The 23097-nt window shown below is 37.7% G+C and overlaps 1 protein-coding gene and 1 non-coding gene across 2 annotated transcripts in view; both read left to right on the plus strand.

The window, feature by feature from the left end:
- The window catches only part of BCAP29 (B cell receptor associated protein 29), a 48752-nt gene that overhangs the window by 14389 nt on the left and 11266 nt on the right, over window positions 1-23097 (plus strand). Inside the window, exons 4-6 of the mRNA XM_069587915.1 lie at window positions 1303-1453; window positions 2882-3017; window positions 7679-7787. Of these exons, the coding sequence (XP_069444016.1) occupies window positions 1303-1453; window positions 2882-3017; window positions 7679-7787 (396 nt within the window). The remainder of the gene's footprint in view (window positions 1-1302; window positions 1454-2881; window positions 3018-7678; window positions 7788-23097) is intronic.
- On the plus strand, window positions 10712-10839 carry LOC138439902 (small nucleolar RNA U109). The gene has a single exon (XR_011256845.1). It is a non-coding gene; the product is annotated as a small nucleolar RNA U109 (small nucleolar RNA).

Here is a 23097-nt window from a genome sequence, read left to right on the forward strand (position 1 = left end):
GTTTTTCTGGAACTCTCCTGCTTTTTTGATGATCCACCGGATGTTGGCAATTTAATCTTTGGTTCCTCTGCCTTTTCTAAATCCAGCTTGAACGTCTGGAAGTTCTTGGTTCACATACTATTGAAGCCTAGCTTGGAGAATTTTGAACATTACTTTGCTAGTGTGCGAGATGAGTGCAATTGTGCAGTAGTTTGACATTCTTTGGCATTACCTTTCTTTGGAATTGGAATGAAAACTGACCTTTTCCAGTCCTGTGGCCACTGCTGAGTTTTCCAGTTTTGCTGGCATATTGAGTGCAGCACTTTCACAACATCATCTTTTAGGATTTAAAATAATTCAACTGGAATTCCATCACCTCCACTAGCTTTGTTCATAGTGGTGCTTCTAAGGCCCACTTGACTTCACATTCCAGGATGTCTGGCTCTAGGTGAGTGATCACACCATCATGGTTGTCTGGGTCATGAAGATCTTTTTTGTACAGTTCTTCTGTGTATTCTTGCCACCTCATCTTAATATCTTCTGCTTCTGTTAGGTCCATACCATTTCTGTCCTTTATGGTGCCCATCTTTGCATGAAATGTTCCCTTGGTATCTCTAATTTTCTTGAAGAGATTTCCCATTCTATTATTTTCTTCTATTTCTTTGCATTGGTCACTGAGGAAGGCTTTCCTATCTCTCCTTGCTTTTCTTTGGAACTCTGCATTTAAATGGGTATATGTTTCCTTTTCTTCTTTGCCTTTCTCTTCTCGTCTTTTCTTAGCTATTTGTAAGGCCACCTCAGACAACCATTTTGCCTATTTGCTGTTTCTTTCCTTGGAGATGGTCTTGATCACTGCCTCCTGTACAATGTCACAAGCCTTCATCCATAGTTCAGGCACCAGATCTAATCCCTTGAATCTATTTGTCACTTCCACTGTGAAAAATTATAGTAGATGTAATAAAAATGCTAGTGCAATAAGAGAAATGGGTTAGCCTGGAATTGATTGTAATGACATATGACCTATATATGTTATTTAAAATTAAAATAGGTTTAATTTTAATGCAGTGTAGCCAGATACTAGAGACAGTGCAATGATGGTAACTCCTAGATGAATAGTGAAAAAGCAAAATACTGTTACATTCAAGGTTTACCACTGGCATCTATTTTGAGCATAACATCCTCCCGTGTATTATAAAGAGACCCCCTAGCTAAAGTTCATTATCTAAAAGTTAGGTCACTTGGGCTAAATCTGCTTTCCATTATATTAATAATCTTATATTATTAAAAGCCAAAAGCAATGTGTTTCCTCTTTTTCTTTAATAGATGCTGTGAGAGAAGTAAGAAAATATTCCTCAACTCATACTATTGAGAAGAGCTCAGCCAGCAGACCTGCTGCCTATGAACATACACAAATGAAACTCTTCAGGTCTCAAAGAAATCTTTACATTTCTGGATTTTCATTATTTTTCTGGCTGTAAGTTTTCTTTTAAGCACAATTTTAAAACATGATTTATGTTTCTCATTTTTTCCACCTACAGTGTAGATTTTTCTTCTGTACTATTTAACACAGTAACATCTTATTTGAAAGAACTCAGATGGCAGACCCAAATAACAAATAATAATCCTGGCTGGTAGGTTTAATAGGCCCATAAGGTCCTGCAGGATCTCACCCCTGCTGCTCTCTGGAGCCTCCTCTTGTACTCTTTTCTGACACATAAACCACCGTTGCACCCACACTGTCCTTTGCTGCTCCTTAACTCATTCATTCATTATTGCAACAAATATTTATTGAGTTCCTTTTGTGTACCCAACTCCTTCCTACTTCAGGGTCTTCACACCAACTTTTCCTTCTGCCAAAACACTCTTCCCTTCCTTCTCTCCCTGGTTAATTTCTACTCATCCTTAGCTCCTTTCTCAGGTGAGCTGAGACCTGTGACCATCATTTCCCCAAAGTAGGTAGGTCTCCTATTGTACACTCCCATAGAATGTGTAGTGTGTATACTTTTCTTCCAAGTGTCATTTAATTACTCATGGTTGTAATTAAATACTGTTTTAACTCTCGCCTCCCCAACTAAAGCCTAAACTCTTTGAGAGCAGAACCATTGTCTTGTTTCCAGTTATATCCCCAATGCCTGGCATAGTAATTAACACTTAGCAGTTCTTGAATTGGATACTTGAAGGTAACAATTACTATTAGTAACAATGGAGGTTACTCATCAATACAAATAGGAGAGTAGTTTTTAGGTTTAGCCAGCCTTCCACAATGCTCTTTTTATTTATTTATTTTGACCAAGAGGCATGTGGGATCTTATTTCCACAGCCAGGGATTGAATCCATGCCCCCTGCATTAGAAGCACGGGGGCTCAAGTCTTAACCACTGACCACAAGGGAAATCCTGCACAGTGCTCTTTACATAGCACATTTTGAACTGAGGGGGATAATTTCTTACTGGCCCTGCCACAATGTCCAAAATTCTCTTTCTTCTCCTCCTGGCCAAAGTCCTCTTCAGAGAAAAATAAGTAAGTCCCACTGAACCCACATTCTAAAAGTTAGTCTTCTGGCAAAAATTTCAAAGAAATGAGACACAGGCTTCTTTTAACTAGGACTTGGATTATGTATTTGTCTTCTTTAAACCCTGGAGGAGGAAATGGCAACCCACTCCAGTATTTTTGCCTAGAGAATGCCGTGGACAGAGGAGCCTGGCAGGCTACAGTCCATGAGGTCACAGGGAGTCAGACATGACTGAGTGACTGAACACACACTTCTTTAAACATCCTCCCTTGCTTAAATACTACCACACCCACACCTGAAGGGGAGTTACTGAATAATTAGTGCTTGAATTCACAGTTCTTAGGGATTAGTCTAGTCATACACTACTCTGACATTTTTTTTATTTTCTTAGAGTGTTGAGACGTCTGGTTACCCTTATCACTCAGCTGGCAAAAGAGCTGTCAAACAAAGGAGTACTTAAACGTCAAGCAGAAAATATTAACCAGGCTGCCAAAAAATTCATGGAAGAAAATGAAAGACTGAAACGGGTATTTAAATTTTTTTTTAAAAAAACTGGTGTAAATGTTTTTTGGTATTCCCAAGGGGTGGTATATTTTTTTCGGCCTCAAAAAGAGCATTTTTATATTTTATGAGCAGAAAATGACCATAAATAACAGAATTCTACAATATGATTGTTCCAGAAGTATTTTATTACCTTTAGATTTCTGAGTTCTCACAGTTTCCCTCAGTAGTAGATTAATGCCATTGGACCTACTTCCTGTGATTCAAGGAGAAAAAGTTCTGAGAATATGAATTTTAGTTCCTTTATTACCGTTAATTTTACTTTATAACATAAGGCAAGTTTTAATAAGTCTCTCTTAAGTTTCCATTTCCCAGTCAGTTAAATTACTGTTAAGACGTTGTGTGTGTGTGTGTGTGTGTGTGTGTGTGTGTGTTTCTTTAAATGATGTTTATGTAAGAAGCAGAGAAAAATATTTGATATAGATTGAAGATGGCATATAATATTTTCAGTCTCTTAATTTGGGTTATGTTGCTAATAATTCTTTGAGAACCCTATGCTGTCTTTCCCCTGCTACTCAGGGAGAGTGAAAATCATTTACTGATGTTTTCCATGTTAAGTAAAAAGAACAAATGAGAAAATGGAAGATACAAAAATTACTTTGGGTATTTTTTTTCTTAACTTTAAAATTTAGGAGTCAGATCTCATAGCTTGAGTGTTTTCAGTTCATGTTAAGCCCTATAACCTATAAGTTTTCCTAATTCTGCCTCTTAGGGAAAAAAGTCAAAAGAACCATTCATAAGTGAAACATTTTTTTAAATAATTCCTAACATAATGCAATAAGATTATCTCCCTATTACAGATTAATAAAGTGCAATCAATTATAAATTACATCAAATTATATTTATGTAAGGGCTTCCCTGATAGCTCAGTTGGTAAAGAATCCTCCTGCAATGCAGGAGACCCCAGTTCGATTCCTGGGTCGGGAAGATCTGCTGAAGAAGGGGTAGGCTACCCACTCCAGTATTCTTGCACTACCCTTGTAGCTCAGCTAGTAGAGAATCCACCTGCAATGCGGGAGACCTGTGTTTGATCCCTAGATTGGGAAGATCGCCTGGAGAAGGGAAAGGCTACCCACTCCAGTATTCTGGCCTGGAGAATTCCTAGACTGCATAATCCATGGGGTTGCAAAGAGCTGGACAAGATTGAGCGACTTTCACATAAAAAGTGTTGTAAGTCTAACAGTAGAGAATTACCCAAATCCTAAAGCCCAGCCTCTTACAGAAAGAACTCTAAGCATCACCTTTTATTCTAAAAGAGTTACCTATTAACTAGAACAATATAAAGCTCTCTAAAACTATTGTTGTTGTTCATTTGCTAAATCATGTCTGATTCTTCGCCACCCCATGGACTGCAGCACACGCTGGGCTTCCCTGTCCTCACTGTCTCTGGAGTTTGCTCAAACTCACGTCCATTGAGTTGGTGATGCTATCCAACCAACTCGTCCTCTGTCACCCCCTTCTCCTGCCTTCAGTCTTTCTCAGCATCAGATTTTTTCCCAATGAATTGACTGTTCACATCATATGGCCAAAGTATTAGAGCGTCAGCTTTAGCATCAGTCCTTCCAATGAATATTCAGGGTTGATTCCTTCAAGATTGACAAGGTTTATCTCCTTGCTGTCTAAAGGACTCAGAAGAGTCTTCTCCACCACCTATTAAATAAGGGAAAACTCATTGCAAAAAAAATAGTTTTGATGCTACAGTATCATGGTCACCTGTTCAAAAACCCATGTTTTATTTATGATGTCTGCCTTATTACCACTACACAAATAGGATTCAGAAATGTTTCTTTGGGTAGATTTTAACAGCATCTTTTAGGGAAACATTTAAAGAATAAGCACTGGTTTCTATTTTTACTTTTTTTTGTTCTGTTTTGAAAAAAGCTTTGGTCCATAGACGTCATGTAACTTTCAATTGGTCGTTAAGCTGTGTCAGTGTTTCTGTGTTCAGAGACAAACAGTATGTCACCATTGTTTCAGCAATACAGTCAGACTTATTTTGTACGTTAATATTATTTGCTTCATTTTCTGTCCTTTGATCTCATTTTATAATGGTAAAAACATCTCTTCATTCTCTATAAGAGACACATTATCTAGTGGAAAGTGTTTTACCCTAAAGTTCAAGAGATTTGGGTGCCAGTCCCAAATCTGCCAGTAATTAATTAGCACTGTGATCTGGGGCAAGTCACCACATTTGTTCTGGGTCTCAAGTTTATAAATAATAGCTCACATTGTTCACAGGCTTTACAGTAAGGTATTAACTCTTTGAATTGTTGCAACCACCCTAAGAGGTTGGTGCTGTTAATATTTGCATTTTATAGATGAAGAAATGGAGGCACAGAAAGGTTAAGTGACTTATATAAAATCATTCCACTAATAAGAGACAGAACTAAGGTTTGAATCCAGGCAGGTAGCCTTCCTCTAGAATCCACACTCTTAACCACATTGTTTTGTTCCCTTTGATCATATGCTAGCCCATGAAATGACTTGCAGATGGTGCTTGGGACCCTGTTCTGCTATGACACGGGGTGAAATACTTATGAAAGACCAATTAACTTATATATGCCTGCTTTAAAATAACAGTGATGGAGCTTTACTGCTTACTTGTTTTTTCCCAGCTGCTTACCCCGGTGGGGTAAGGTGGGCAGGACAGTTTACATGTGCATCACTGTAGCTGGTAGCTATAGCATTTCAGATTCCAGGGCTCTTGGTCTTCCTCCAGCATTAAGTTACACATAATAATAATTCAGTAATAAAGTTGAACAGGTTTATAGGTGCATTAGTGAAAGCTTATTTACAAGACCAACACCAAATTCAACTTTTTCAAGTCAGTGGCATATTAATTCAGGCAGTCAGTGTAAGCTTTCCTGTAACTCATTGGTTCTCTTCCGATTTGGATAATCACTGAAGACTGTGCGAAATGAATTCAAGTGAAGTATAGCAAGGATTGTGTTGAAGTGGTCAACAGACCTGTAGAATTCAGAGGGATTTTTTTTTCCTAGTCTCCGCTCTTAAAAAAAAAAAAAAGTTTTTTTTTAAATGTTAAAGATATGAGACTTCTTCAGTTTTAGTAAGTACTTCAGTTCTTTATCTCTTAAAAAAATATTCTTGGGATGACATATTCATTTGAGTTTCAGTCCCTCCTTTGGATCTGCCTGATCTCTGTTGTAGCACAGCAGTATTGTATTTGATCTTGTGCTACAGTATTTATGTTCATCTCATCGTTTCCACTAGCCTGAGTTTGCTAAGTTGCTTCAGTCGTGTCCAACTCTGTGCGACCCCATAGACAGCAGCCCACCAGGCTCTCCCGTCCCAGGGATTCTCCAGGCAAGACTACTGGAGTGGGTTGCCATTTCCTTCTCCAGTGCATGAAAGTGAAAGGTGAAAGTGAAGTCTCTCAGTCGTGTCCGACTCCTAGCGACCCCATGAACTGCAGCCTTCCAGGCTCCTCCGTCCATGGGATTTTCTAGGGAAGAGTACTGGAATGGGTTGCCATTGCCTTCTCCTCACGCCTGAGTTAACCTGAGAGCAAAAGATTGTATTTCTGTTATATTTTAACTCCTTATACTACATAGTATTTTAGAATATTTGCTTGTAGTAGTAGCAGTGCTAAGTAGAACTTCCTCTTGTTTTGTTTAATATATCAGTGTTTTAATATGTCAGTTTACATTAGGAAAGAAATCACCCTACAGTAGAAATTCTTTTCTATGTCAATTTTAAATTGTCCTGAGTTAATTTTTTTTTTCCTGACTGTTGAGGTTTTCTGTATCAAATTGCTGCCTTTTTACTTAGTCAGATAACCCATGTCAATATGTACATGTTCTATTTTTCAAACATTAATTTAACATCTTTAACTGAACATCTGAAAGTGTTCTTTTTAATGTCAGCTACTTACTTCTACTAACACTGATGATTTCCATCCAGGCTATGAAATTTTTACCCCATGATGTTTTTATTTTAATCAAATATTTTACTGTTTAGATCTTAATTTTTCTTGCCTAGAAAAGATACGCTACAAACATAAAACAAACACTTTAAAAGCCAGAATAGATTTGAAAATACAAAGAATATTATGAAAGATTAACTGGATAAAAGTAATTTGGAGACCATTCAATGTAAATTAGGTAGAATTGTCCAAGCATAGAGGTGGCCCTGTCACACTCCAATTCCCCATTTCTATCCTGAAAACATGTGTTTTTCTTACAAATCATCAGTATAAAACTAGTCTGAGTAGACCGCTCTGCAGTTGGAACATAAAGGCTTTCCAATTAATATTATCCTCAGAACTATTTTTTTCCTTAGATTAACATCACATATTAAAGAAAAGATATGTTTTATCTGAGTACTTTTGAAAATATCATTTTAATTGTAGCCCAGCCAGAAACTCTTGTTATTTTCATTTCAGAGGTTTCAATCGTAGAAAAAATGTGTGTGTGTGTGTGTGTGTGTGTGTTTGCCAAAGCCAGGTTTCTGTTAACAGAAGTTTACATTGTAAAAAAGTATAAAGCACTAAAAAGGACAAAGAATAAAGGCCAATAATTTAAAATACGTTATTTAGCTCTTTTCCTAAAAAAATGTCTGTCTATTACAATCTAAGATTACTTCTGTCTATAACTCTCTTTTCTGATAGCTCTTGAAAAACTATGGCAAGGAAGAAGAACATGTTTTGGAAGCAGAAAATAAAAAACTAGAAGAAGACAAAGAAAAACTGAAAACTGAATTAAAGAAGGCTTCAGATGGTAACGTTGTATGCCTGCACAAAAGTAGAAGTATCATATTTTATGCTGTTAAACTTCACTGCTTTTGCTAAAACAAAACCAGTGGCTACATGTTCTTCTGGCTAAAATACCAAGGGTGACCTATTTACAAATTCCTGCTCAAATATGAAGATAAAACATTGTTTCAGCCAAGAGAAACATGCTCTGTTTTACAGACAAACACGTAGGTGTTTCAGATCTGTGTTGTAAATACAAATGTTCCTGCCTTAGCAAAAGACCTATGTTCCTGAAAAGTTACTTGTAAATACATTCGGAAAATTATCACAGTTTTTCATCATAGTACATTGCTGCTAAAAGAAGCAATGACAGGGGAAAAGTTTTGGTTATAAGATAAGGTTATAATATTAGGGCTTGAGATAAGCCCTAATATTTTCTACCTGCCAGATATAAGGAAAATGTTCCTTGAAAGAAGTGATATGGACAGAGTAAGCCACAGACTGGGATGTCAGTAGAGAGTTCAGTGTCTGATTCCAAAATACATTGCAGTAAGGACTTGGGGTAGGACATCCCAACTCCCATTTCCCTGAAGGCAGCTATTTCTTCTGCATTTTTTGTTTTTTTGAAAAACAGTTCTTTTAGTATCTTCTTATTCTTAGACAAGGAACAAATTATTATTGCCTGCAGCTGCATAGCACTGAAAAGTTCTAAATCTGATGTCATCCAGGAAACTGCCTCAGAGGTGATGGCTTGACCCCTGAGCAACATTCCAGCTTATGACAGATAGTCCTTGATGTTGTCCAGATACTGGGAACCTCTCAGGCAGAGTCAAGATAGTGATCAATGCATAGGCCTTCTCCAATTTCAGATCTCTTCCACTGCTTTGTGTTGGAAATAAATTGGAAAACATTCAGTAATTGAATAAAAATACTTTATGCCATTTGTAAGTTTAGATTTAGAAAAAATAGGCCTCAGTATAATTTTCTGTAATACACCTGGCTATTGTTGATTATGTATATTGTTTGGACGGAGTTGAGTTCATCAAGATGTATTTGCATTTGAAATGGAAAGCCTGAAGATAAAAGCTAATTGCTTAAAAAAATCCGTAGGGTATTTCATCTGATATAAAATGTATAGTCACTTTCCTACTTCTTATTTAAAGTAAAAAAAAATCATTTAGAAGCAGTAAGTTAAAAAATAATTTACTCTTCCAGACAAAGTGGTAGATGGTGTGTTTGGTATAGTATAGCTCAAAATTCTAAATCTTCTCATAGTTGTACTTTTGGCTCTTCTGCAGTTCCAAATAATTTGGAACACGATCACGAAGTTTTAGCATTTGTATGAAAATAAATTTAGTAATCAGACATTTCAGAAGAGAAATAGTGTTCTTTTTTTACCCAACACAAAATATTGCTGGTAATCCTTCCGAAGAATGTAAGGGACTATTTCCAAAACACCTTTAATTAGTTTAAAAAATTATTTTAAATTCCTGCTTTTTTTTTAATATCTGCCAAGGATCCTTTTCCTTTAGTTGTAAGCAGAGTAGGACAGAAATAAAAGGCAGACAAGAGGAGGTTGTGTGCCATACTACCTCTCTTAACCCTAGCCAGCTTAGTTTTTTCCTCCCTTTGCTTTTTAAAAAATCCAACTCATGTATTTTGAGTTTTAACTTCACAAGTCAGATATATAACCCTAAACTCAGTGTTATTTTGAGTAATATAAAGAAGCCCAATATTTCTTTGACAATTCAGATGTTTGGAGAAGATGAACTCTTTTATAATATAGGCATTTTGTTTATGATCAGATAACAAGTGATTGCAATTTTCCTATTTGAAGTATAGACTGCAGAACTACTTTCAAAGTGAATCAAGGTGGAGGTAAAGCAGATTTTACCTGTTTGAGTATGTTCTGTTTGGTTTCTGCAAGGAGTGTAGTATTTTATGAACACATTTTATTTTAGATAACATTGTTACTGACCTTGAGAAGATCCAAGTTCTATTTCTAATGGAGGTATAACCCTGGCTGTGTTCTCTTGACCTATACTAGTCAAATTCATTAAGACAAGAACTAAGAAATAAATTAGTAGTTCAAGGTATGGATGAGTTCAGCAGCACAATGCTTTGTATATAGTATCATTCAAATAATATTCATAGATTTCTAAAAATTGAGAGCATTAAGACTGATGGTGCTTAAGAAATGTTTCAGAAAGTTCTCTTATATTTAAAAATTGAGTAGAAAGGCAGTGTGGTATATTTTTTCAAAGAGGTAAACAGAATATTGTCCTTATGCATGGTCTTACCCTTAGTGTTTCTTTATAATCTTGGTGAAACATTTTCTCCAAATATATTAGTGGAAGTAAAGCACAGATACAAATGTCTATTTAAACTGATTCAATCCAAATTGGGAAAGTATTATTCTGAAAGCAGTATTAAGAGCACTCACTCTATCAGCAGTGCCAAAATCTCCATCAGTTTTTAAACACCAACTCAGATTTTTCACCAGTTAGTTAGTAAATGACCTGTGCTCCAGTGCAGTCATATGACCCTAGTGAGCCAAAGGAGAGCATGCATGTCCCCAAGCATCCAATTTACACTCAAGACTAACTTAGTCAGGTGTAAGGACCTGATCTGTCATTTTTAATGATCTGTTTAATGGTAGCTCTGATGTCCTAGTGTGTGGAGTAATTGGGAAAGGGCACTGCCATGAAAAATGAGAACTTAAGCTCTGAAGAATTTACAAAGTTCACAAGCCCTCACAATAAAAATAGACCTTGTATGTAGCAGAAAACTTTCTGATATCCAAGGAGATTGACTTCAAAAGATTCTTCCCAGGAGAGCTTCCCAGGATTTATTCTTAATACCTTCTCAGTACTTATTCTTAAAACTAGAGGAAATATGTATCATTCAGTCATTGCATGCATCCAGGCAATGATTTTAAGTGTGGTTGAGTTGTACATGAAAATGTCTCTTCCTCATTCCTTTAGGAGCAGAAGTATCCGTAGCATGCTACATTGAAAGTTCTCAGGGCTAGCAGTCTAATAGGAGAAGTTGAGTACTAGTGTATGTCTCCTACATAACGGGAAAAGAAAAAAAAAAAAAGTGACTGAGACAAATTCCTTGACCCTGCCATTATTCTTTCTTCTTTGATCTTCCCTTTCTTTTTCTTTCCATCAGCAATTTTGGGGGGAACTATTCAAATAACATTCATTGTAAGGTGGAATGTAAGAATCTGCCACATTGCAGATGAATTCTTTACTAGCTGAGCCACCAGGGAAGTCCATGAATGCTGGAGTGGGTAGCCTATCCCTTCTCCAGCATATCTTCCTGACCCAGGAATAGAACCAGGGTCTCTTGCATTGCAGGTGGATTCTTTACCAGCTGAGCTACCAGGGAAACCCATTCAAATAACTTATTCATTGTAAGATCATTTAACATGGAGCATAACTATCCTTAAAAAGCAACCTATTGAGGATAAAGCAAATTTTTATTTATTTTTCTTCTAGTTTTATTAAAATATAATTGACAAATGGCACTGTATAAGTTTAAGGTGTGGGATTCCCAGGTGACTCAGTGGTCAAGAATCACCTACCAGTGCAAGGGATGCAGGAGACACCGGTATGATCCCTGGGTCGGGAAGATCCCCTGGAGTAGGAAATGGCAGGCTACTCTAGTATTCTTGCCTGGGAAGTTCCATGAACAGAGGAGCCTGGCAGATTACAGTCCATAGGATCACAAAGAGTCAGACACGACTTAGCAACTGAGCACATATCATGCAGGTTTAAGGTGTACAGTTTAATAATTTGATTTATCGATACACGCATCATGAAATGATTATCACGTTTAGTGAACATCCTTCATCTCATTACAAAATTAAAGAATAGAAAAAAAATTTTTTCTCGTGTTGAGAACTCTTAGGATTAACAACTTTCAAAACTAACATACACCAGTGTTAATTGTATTAATCATGTTGTACATTACACCCCTGCTGGTGCTGCTGCTGCTAAGTCACTTCAGTCATGTCTGACTCTGTGCGACCCCACAGATGGCAGCCCACCAGGCTCCCCCATCCCTGGGATTCTCCAGGCAAGAATACTGGAGTGGGTTGCCATTTCCTTCTCCAATGCATGAAAGTGAAAAGTGAAAGTCAAGTCGCTCAGTCGTGTCCAACTCTTAGCGACCCCATGGACTGCAGCCCACCAGGCTCCTCCATCCATGGGATTTTCCAGGCAAGAGTACTGGAGTGGGGTGGCATTGCCTTCTCCACATTACATCCCTAGAGCTTACTTATCTTATAACTGAAAGTTGGCACATTTTGACTGCCTTCCTCTAACTCCCCCTCCCTCCACTCTGCTCTCTTTCTATGAGTGTGTTTTTGAAGTGGGATTGACTTACAGCACTATACTAGTTCCTTTAACACAACATAGTGATGTGATGTTTTAAACATTTCAAACTGATCACCACAGTACGTCTTATTACCATGTCACCATACAAAGATAACACAGAATTATTGACTGTATCCCCCACACTGTACATTTCATACCTGTGGCTCATTTATTTTGCAACTGAAAATTTGTACTTCCTTTTTTTTAAGTTTCTTCTAGGCTTCTCATCATCATCATCATCATTATTATTATTATTATTATTACTATTACCATTATTATTGTTATAATGTAGGATGCAGGATCTTAGTTCCCCAACCAGGGATCTGACCTATGCCCCTTGCAGTGGAAGGGCTGAGTCTTAACCACTAGACCACCTGGGAAGTCTGGAAATTTGTACTTCTTAATCTCCTCACCTGTTTCTTTCTTCTCCTTAACTTCCCCCTCCCCCATCCCCACCCCTGGCAAATACTTGTTTATTCTCTATATATAACTTTGTATCTTGTTATGTTTGTTCATTTGTTTGTCTTTTTTATTGCACATAAAAGTGAAATAATACAGTATTGGTCTTTCTCTGTCTGACTTATCTCACTTAGCCTACCTTCTAGGTTGTACATTACACCCTTCTAGGTCCAACCATGTTGTAACACATGGCAAGATCTCATTCTTTTTTATAGCTGAGTAATAATAATATTCTTGCCTGGGAAATCCCATGAAAAGAGGAACCTGGCAGACTACAGTTCATGGTATCACAGAGTCAGACACAACTTAGCAACTAAACAACAACAAATATTCCGTGGTGTGTGTTTAGGTGTGTGTGTGTGTGTGTCACATTTTTTTACCCATTTATCTATTGATGGGTAATTAGGTTGTTTCCATATCTTGGAATCACTAATGCTACAGTGAGGTACATGTATCTTATGTTCCCTAATTGGTGTTTTAGTTTTCTTCAGAGGAGTGCTATTGCTGGAGATCAAGCAAATTTTAAACGTTACTCAAAGTCTGTACGAGTAGAACAGAAACTGAGTGTAAAGGCCCATTCTGTGTACCTAGGTATTGGCAACGTATAACGGGGACCTTAGATTTGAATCAGGAAACAGAATCTTCTAATCCTATTTAAACTTCAAGTTTATTAACTAGTTATTTTATTCAACTCTCAACTAGTTTACTCAACTCTGTTCCTGGATAAATGCTTCCGTTTCACCATGGCTTACCTTGAAAAGAAATAACATTCTAGCATTTCCTTTTACAGACCAGCTTCTCTACCCTAAGCATGTTTGAGTTTTCTTTTGTTTTTTAATCATCATCCTCTAAAGCCAGTAATACACAAGTCATAGCTAACATGGGGACCAGAGAGTAAAAATAGTTGAAGTGCTTTACAAGAGAAACTGAAGATCGAGATAAGAGAAAATTACAGAAAAATTACTATTCTGTATATCAGTAACCCTGTATTTCTGCCTCTTGAGTCTTAAACAAGAATAAGATAGATTTAAAACTGTGGGGTTTCTAGTTTCTTGCAAAGTAACTGTTTGAGCCATCTATCTAGCTAAAAATAAATTCTCAAAGTCCAAACTAAGCATATCTTACAGTTGCAAATTCTTGTGGGTGTAAACTCAACTATCTTTAACTTGCACTTATATCAAAGCCACCATCTTATTTTTAATTTTGCAGTGCTTTTTAAAAAATTGGTAGGTTTAGTCATATTATGTTTTTTGCTTTATGACCTTTTAACAAATGTTTTTATGCTTTGAGTAAGAAAACACATGTATTTTCTCCTCTGTTTACTTATCTGGAAATTTCTGCTTCTTTAATATCTCCTTCTTTTCCTTTGAAGCAAAGTCCATATTTTTTAAAAAATAGCATAGATTATTTGATGGATATGGCAATAGACTATATGTTATTAACAATACATCAGTTATTTAAATCAAATAAAATATATGACCCATCCCTTTAGTCAGCTTTTAACTCTTAGGTTGTTTTTTTAATTTTTAAATAAAGGGTATATTGCCATTGATTAGTGTATATTATCTCTACATGCAGTTAGCATTATTATCAAACCAGAAGAAGGAGACTTTCTTGCTGTGGACTATTTCCTGGAACAAATATGTCATAGTGATATGTTCTCCTGCTTGGTTCCCTGTCACATTCCCATTTAGTTGTAATGTTTTCCATTTTGTGAGCTTCTTCTCTGTTTCCAGGCCCTTTTCATGTAAAATAAACTATATAATTGTTATACAGTGACCAAGAGGAGTAGCTCCAGGGAAAATAGTAACTGAAGACAGAAACTCAAGGATGACCTTCACAGCATTGACAATGTGTGCTGTGCTTCGTCACTCAGTCGTGTTCGACTCTTTGTGGCCCCATGGACTGTGGCCCACCAGGCTCCTCTGTCCATGGAGATTCTCCAAGCAAGAATACTGGAATGCTGCCCTCCTCCAGGGGATTTTCCCAATCCAAGGATCAAACCCAGGTCTCCCACAATGTAGGCAGATTCTTTACCATCTGAGCCACCAGCGAAGCCCCAAATACTGGAGTGAGTACCCTATCCCTTCTCCAGGGGAACTTCCTGACCCAGGAATCAAACTGGGGTCTCCTGCATTGCAGGTGGATTCTTTACCAGCTTAACTACCCGGGAAGCCAGCAAGCATAAGTGATGCTACCTGAAGAAAAGCTTTCATTAGCTCTACAAAGGGGCATTACAGCAAGAGAAAATATTCTTTTCCCTGGAGAGCTTATAACCTTGATGAATGCCAACATATATACATGAAGTGACTACGAATTACTCCTTCCTCTGTGTGACATATGAGTTAGTTTACTGAAAAAAAAAAAAAACTGGAGTAGAGAGTTAAATGCATACCAAATAATGGAATGTTCAGATGATTAAAATGTAATCAAGCATAATTCTCTGAATATGTTGATAGACATATTGATTGAATCAGTTTGTTTCAGGTTTATGTGTAATTGCCGCATGTGGTACAGAAATTAAACTGGACAGCTCTACTCTAAAGATACTTTCAAAATGGATGGGAAGCATTCAGCCAGGAAAGTGAGCTGAAAAAGGAAGAAAATCTCTCCTTCCTAAAGCAAAATCTCATTGCAGCATCCTGTATCTATATAGTATTTGTTCTTTCTATAAGAAAAATAGATAAATGGGGAACTTCTTAGGCCGTTTCTTAAAATTTCAAGTGTAATTTGAGTCCTCTCCTCTCATGTTCTGCTACTTTATTTTATAGTTCTTTTGCATAAATTGATAATCTGAGAGAATCTGATAAGACTTACAAGTATGTTTTAGTTTAAGGATCAGCAAACTGTGGCCCATGGGTCAACTCCAGCTTGCTGCCTTGATTTTAGAAATTAAATTTTATTGGAACAAAGCCCTGCTCAATCATTAACATGTTTTCTGGGTGCGGAGTTAAGCAAACTGGGCAGACGCTGCATGGCCTAGAAAGCTAAAAATGTTTGCAATCTGGCCCTAACTGACTCCTGTTAAGGGTCTTTAAATAAAGAATACCTTTTTCAGTATAAATGAGATGATATTGAAGAGATTGATTTCTGCTTTAATATATATAATTATAAAATTTGCTATACACCTAAGTACTCATTGAATGAATGTTGATCCGATAATTTAAGGAATTATGTATGCTTATATATAGTAAAACTATATATATATTTTTTATAGTCAGAGTCAATTGATTCCTTCAGTTCTGCATACATGATGATTTCTAAATCAGAGATTTCACGTGTTGCTTCTGCTTTCACATGAGATTGCTTTATAAAACATACTCTTCAAAGCAGTATATATAAGCTATACCTACACAGTGCTTTGCGAAAACATACACCCGGATTTTCAAGTGCAAAACCAGCATATTTATATAATTTGCAATTATTCTTTGCTAAGCAACAGAGCCAAAATTTTCTTAAATATATTACTTAGCAACCTAACTTAAGATTCATGAAATAAGTCTTTATGTACATATTGTTTCTTTTGCCAAGAGCATAACATAGGTCTGATTTTATTTATTAAATTATAAAGCCTGCTCATTGGTTCCTTGGTCCAGAGTCCCAGTAATCTTTATAAGTATCATCATAGCTTATTTCACCCACAAACCTCATTCATGTTCATAGTCCCCCAGAGGATAGGGGCAGGCACCATATACCTAACAATAGGTAGAAAAATACCTAACACACACAAAATCATTCATTTCCCCTTTCTCTCTGCATATGAAAAATAGAGCTATTTTTTGTTTTATTCATTAATGTTTACTCTTTAGTATAATTATTTTTGCCCCTTTATTACCATTCCAAAAAATATCTTACTCCTTCTCGTGCGAAGCAAGCAGTCTTCTAAAGCATGTCACTCCTGTTAGTTTGGCAACTTCGCTTTGCCACTAGAGTGTCAACACCATCAATTTGATTTGGCGTCTTCAGGGTTTAAAACTCTGTATTAGTTCCTGTTGCCCTTATAATAGCACTTCAGGAAGGCACACGTGGTCTTCTGTGATCTGCCCCCAGCATTATCTCCAGTTTTGCCAGCCCCACCCTTGTCCAGTCTTAATTTTAGGGAGGCCTGGCGTGCTGCGGTTCATGGGGTCACAGAGTCGGACACGACTGAGCGACTGAACTGAACTGAACTGAACTCTATTAAATATGGGAGCAGGTAGTTGTCCTAACAGTGGTGTTTCATCATTTTTCTCCTTTGACCCTTTCGACTGCAGGTCTGTCTGCCTCTACTGCCCTCATCCTTCAGCTTCCCCGTCACCACTTCTAAGAAGCCTCCCTGAAACTGCCTCCTTTCAAGCTGGGTTGAAAGGCCTCCTTCTGGACCTCCATAGTTCTGTGTGGATATGTATTTAGTAGTGTACTCTGTAGAAATTATTTTTCATTTTTTATCTTTCTTACTAGATTGTAAGTGCTGGGAAGGCAGCTGCTGCTGCTAAGTCGCTTCAGTCGTGTCCGACTCTGTGCGACCCCATAGATGGCAGCCCACTAGGCTCCACCATCCCTGGGATTCTCCAGGCAAGAACACTGGAGTGGGTTGCCATTTCCTTCTCCAGTGCACGAAAGTGAAAAGTGAAAGTGAAGTTGCTCAGTCGTGTCTGACTCTTCGCGACCTCATGGACTGAAGCCTGCCAGGTTCCTCTGTCCATGTAATTTTCCAGGCAAGAGTACTGGAGTGAGGTGCCGTTGCCTTCTCTGGGAGGGCAGGGCCACATCTAAATCAACTCTTTGTCCCTAGCGCACATACAGTATTCCAGGCCTGGTTGCTAACAGATACTAACAAATCTCACCCCCAAGTACTGATGCTTTCTCTTCCCTCCTTACCCAATTTAGATTTCAAGGTTCATCATAATTAGGCTCTTGCAAACTACTTACCTCCTTTCTCCTCCCATCTCCCCCCGCCCCCAACCCCCTTTGTCTGTTTCCCTTGTGTCTCTCAAAGTCTGAGCCTTGGTGATAGTCTACTTATCCATCTACTTTGTACCTGCACATAAGCATCTCAACATGGCTGAAAGAACCAACTTCTTGTTTTAAATATACAGTCACTGCATTCAAATGGTCCCTAAACACTGTGACAGTCCTATTGCACTTCTCTAAATTCTTCACTTTTTCACTCTCCAGACCTGTTTTAGATCTTTTCATCTCACTTCTAAATTCTAAATCCATCCTACTTCATTGAACTCAGAGAATTAATAAAAAGAAATTCATCTTCTTACCACCAAAACTACCATCCTCCCCCAACTGGACTCAAACTCTGAATGTCATTGGGTTACAAGTTTTAGTCCCTCTTCTTCTGCTGTGACTCTCAACCCCATTATCCTTCTCAAGGGCTCTTGTTTTCTGCAATTACTTCCTCACCTCCTATCCCCAAAAATAAAAGTTAAAAACCTTTTGTTTCATATTCCTTCACTTACTGCCCCATTTCTCTGTTCTGCTTCACAGCAGACTTTTTTTCCTTTTAACTTTTTATTCAGACATGATAAGTTCAAATCACAGAAGAGACACAGAAATACTACCAAGAAAAGCCCTGTAGTCCTCACTCAGTTACCCAAATGATAACGTCTTATATTTGCCCTATCCTTTTCTCTCTCTTCATATTTTCCTTATTATTTTTACAGTTTCCAAATGGTGATTTTCTAATTTCCTTATTCTCCATTTATTAAATGCCATTCTGTTGTTAAAAGAGGAGCTTTTTCATTTTTCCCACAGTTATTTATTGATTTGCCTATTTAATATCATCAGTAGATTTTATTTTAGTGTTCCAATTATCTCAGATTTGGCCAATGGGAGTCTTTTCAAGCTGGGTTCCCTATCATTTTGTCATGCCCCCATTCTGTAAGCATTTCCATTCTGGTGTAACTTTAGATATTCCAAGCTTATCTTGTACTTTTCCTCCTCCGTCCTTTGAATCAACCATTTCTCTGTTGCTGCTGCTGCTGCTTCTGCTAAGTCGCTTCAGTCTTGTCCGATTCTGTGAGACCCCATAGATGGCAGCCCACCAGGCTCCCCCATCCCTGAGATTCTGCAGGCAAGAACACTGGAGTGGGTTGCCATTTCCTTCTCCAATGGGTGAAAGTAAAAAGTGAAAGTAAAGTTGCTCAGTTGTGTCCGACTCGTAGCGACTCCATGGACTGCAGCCTACCAGGCTCCTCCGTCCATGGGATTCTCCAGGCAAGAGTACTGGAGTGGGTTGCCATTGCCTTCTCCAACCATTTCTCTAGTGAGCCTTACAGTGAAGAATGGTATATAGAAAGAAAGATCTGGACCCTCAGTGTGCTACTGGGGTGTCCTTGCTTCTAGGTGCCCTTAGCAGACAGAACTGATAGTAGCTTAAATTTCACCACTTCAGAGAAACTTTTCCTGAGTACTCCATCTCTGTGTGGCTGTATGTACTCCATCCTGAGTGTCTTCCTCCCAGACTAGAAAATGAGTATTCTGAGAACAAAGACCCTTTCACTTAGTAGAAAGTCTGACGCCTAGTAGGCATTCCATATGTTGATGAATGGATAGATGAATGGATGACTCCCTTGCCTTACGGCAGTTTCATCTGTGTAACAGCTTCATCTTCTCTAGTTGTGAAGACTAGGAATCTTTGGAGGGGCTCTTAGGTTTCATGAACTCTTAATAGTTAGAGACTGGAAGAAACTTTCCTTCTTCATATTCTTGATGTAAATAGTGAAGGTTTATCATCATTGTTAAGGAGCTTAATTCTCACCACCCTTCTATATTTGTTGTGCATACTGACTCTAATGTAGATTTCATAAAAACTATTTTTATAAACCCTAACTTTAAATTTCTTTAAGATGTTTATAATCATACTGTCCCTCAACCCTCCTCTTAAGTAACTTAAACCGTTTATATGTAAGACTTACTCATGAAGATGAAGAAACCTATACTTTTGTTATTCTTGAAATGTATTAAGTCCATGCTTTACTAGATTTTTTGCTTTTCTTTCCTTCCTCCTCACTCAGTGACTTTTTTAATATTACCACTTTGGTGGGTTTTTAAAATGTATAATAATTTTAAAACATCAGAAGATTTTACACTAAAGTTAAAAAATCATATTAGATAGGTTCTTACTAAGATATTATTTACAACCTAATGAATTTTATTATATCTTGTCCCATATATATGTATTTTGTGTGGGCTTTTTTCCCACTGTAATTTTTTAAAACTAAACTTGATGTTAGGATGTGTGTGCTGTGTGCCAAGTCGCTACAGTCATGTCTGACTCTTTGTGCCCACCAGGCTCCTCTGTCCATGGGATTCTCCAGGCAAGAATACTGGAGTGGCTTGCCATGCCCTTCTCCAGGGGATCTTCCCCATCCAGGGATTGAACCTGGGTCTACTGCATTGCAGGCAGATTCTTTTACCATCTGAGCCACCAGGATAATTGAGATTTATACAAAAGTAGGCAATATAGTTGGAGAAGGAAATGGCAACCCACTCCAGTGTTCTTGCCTGGAGAATCCCAGGGATGGCAGAGCCTAGTGGGCTGTCATCTATGGGGTCACACAGAATCGGACACGACTAAAGCGAGTTAGCAGCAACAGGCAGTATAGTACAGAGAATTATCATATTCCCCATGCTCAGTGTCTCCTAATATTCATGTGTCACACAAATATGTTATATTTATATAATTAATGAATCAACATGGATATATTATTATTGAAAAACACCCTAGTTTATTCAGATTTCCTTAGTTTTCACCTGAGATCTTTTTTGTACTCTAGGATCTCATTCAGGATACCATGTTACATTTAGTTTCATATCTCCTTAGGTTTCTCTTGGCTACAGTAGTTTTTCAGACTTATTTTTGAAGACCGTGACAGTTTTGAGAAGTACTGGCTTTTTGCAGAATGTTTCTCAATTGGAATCTGCTATTTTTCATGATTAGACTGGGGTTATGGGACTTGAGAGGAAAGTCACAGAGGTAAAATGCCATTTTTACTACATGATTTTAAGAATATATTATCGACATGATTTACACTTGATGTTGACCTTGATTTTTTGGTTGAGGTAGTATTTGACACTACCTCACTAAAAAAAGTTACTTTTGTAACCCCTTATTTCCACAGTGTAGTCTTTGGAAGGAAAGTCACTATTTGTGGCCTAAGATTAAGAAGTGATAGGGGGTTACGCCCTATCTCCTTGAGGACAGAGTATCTGAATAAATGATTGAAGCTCTTCTGCACAGATTTGTCTACATACCCCTATTTATTTATATCAGAAAAACTCATGGATATCCACTTTATACTTCAGATTATAATTTAATACTACTTGTTTTGTTGCTCAGGTCATTTTTTTCAGCTTTAGTCATTGAGAACTCCTTTAGTTGACTCCTGTATCTCCTTGATGTATCCTCATCATCGTGGATTTTTTTGTTGTTGTTGTTTTATCTTTTTCTTGAGTACATCATTCTAACTCTATAAGATACTCCAGGCTTATCTTGTATATATCTTGCCCCATTACTAAAATAAGTATTTTCTGGTTTTGTTTTGTTTTTTAACTCAATTCTGTGATAGTATTTACTTTTGGTTTTTAATTCTAAATTAGCATGAGATATTTGCAACAATTATATTTTTATCAAAATATCATGAGTAGTCCATTTGCTCTGTGAATTTCCAGCTAGCCTGAATTTTTTTTCATTAAAGATATAATTGGGTTTAGTTGAAACCAAGATTCCTATCAAGTGATTAAAATGGTCCTCCATTGTTTACCTGACATTTATCATATTTTCAAAACTGAACTGATTACACACAAGTGGATTTTTCACATGCTTAAAGCTTAGACTTTTCATTTGTCTGCTCTTTAATTCCTTCAAGGAACATATTTTAAATACCCAACAAACGCTAGGCACAGTGCTGGGTGCTCAGAATGGAAAGACAAGACACAGCTTCATTTTTTTTAAGTTTTAATTCTTAAAAACATTGTTGGCTACCCTGGGTCTTGGTTGCTGCACTCGGGCTTCTCTAGTTGTGGCAAGCAGGGGCTGCTCTCTTGTTGTGAAACATGGACTCTAGGGTGCAGGGGCTTCAAGAGTGGCACATGAGCTCAGTAGTTGCAGCGCACAGGCTTATCAGTTGCTCTGCGGCATGTGGAATCTTCCTGGGACCAGGGATCAAACCCATATACCCTACATTCGCAGGCAGATTCTTAACCACTGGGCCACCAGGAAAGTCCAGCTTTGTTTCTTCAGTAGTCCACAATCTGCTGGGGACATAGTTTGCTGTTGTTGTTGAGTTGCTAAGTCATGTCCAACTCTTGCAACCCCATGAACTGTAGCCCGCCAGGCTCCTCTGTTTATGGGATTCTCCAGGCAAGAATACTGGAATGGGTTGTCATTTCCTTCTCCAGGGGTTTCTTCCTGACCCAGGGATCAAACCCACATCTCCAGCATTGCAAGGAGATTCTTTACCACTGAGCCACCAGGGAAGCCCAGGGATATAGTTACACTTCAGCATAAGTGATATAATAAAATTAAGCTCAAGGTGAAATAGAAACCAACAGAAGAGATCAAGAATAATTTCTTGACATTTTAAAGAATAAATATTAATTAGCCAGATGAAGTAGGAGAGAATGAGTCAGGCAAGGAGGTTAAAAGAGTGAGCAAGGATGTTTTAAGAAAATGAGGAGCATGTAACTGAAAGAGTAGTACTTTCTGAAATACTGCAAGGAACTCACTGTGACTGGACCATAAAATAAGATGGAGGCAGTGATACAAGTTGAAAAGTAGGTCTCGGATCCATCATAAAGGGTCTCGTGTGCCATGTTTACATGTTACATCTGAGGAGCACTGTTGTGGGGTTCTTAGGCATAGGAGTGAGCAGTCTCTTTGACATCACTGTGGACAGTGAACTAGAGTGGCCAAGAAACAAGGTGAGGAATCCATTTCAGTAGAGATGAAGAGAGTGGTGATAGTGACTGAGTGAAGTGGATAGATTGGAGAGAGAGAAAGGAAGTAGAACCAACACACCTTATCGACATATGGGTGTGGCGTTAAAAGAACGTATGTAATGTTTGAAGTAATGAATAAAACAGACCTTACCTGCATATACCTGACAAGATAGCCACATACAAAAACAAGCATAATATAATTAAAACCACAACTTACATCCCTTACTGAACAGATGTTTGTGTGTCCTTTCCAAGAATTTTGAAATTATTACTGTAGATTAACCGTCCAGTGATGATCCCTGTAAAGAAACAGTACATATAAGGAGTAAGTGTACTGAATAGTCTGGTATGTCACTCTCGAGTTCTCAAAAATAGAACCAGATGTATGAACACTTTTCAAATTAGTTTTCCTCTAGTGCAGTCCTTATACCTCGTATACCACAGCCAACTTGAGCTTTCTTGCCAATGGGTCTAAAAATGTTTTTTTATGTTCCTGGCAGAGTTTAGTTGATACTGTCTGTTATCTCAGATAGAAATCATAGTGATACAGTTACACAGTGC

Source organism: Ovis canadensis, chromosome 4 (genome assembly GCF_042477335.2).
Source record: "Ovis canadensis isolate MfBH-ARS-UI-01 breed Bighorn chromosome 4, ARS-UI_OviCan_v2, whole genome shotgun sequence".
Taxonomy (NCBI): Eukaryota; Metazoa; Chordata; class Mammalia; order Artiodactyla; family Bovidae; genus Ovis; species Ovis canadensis.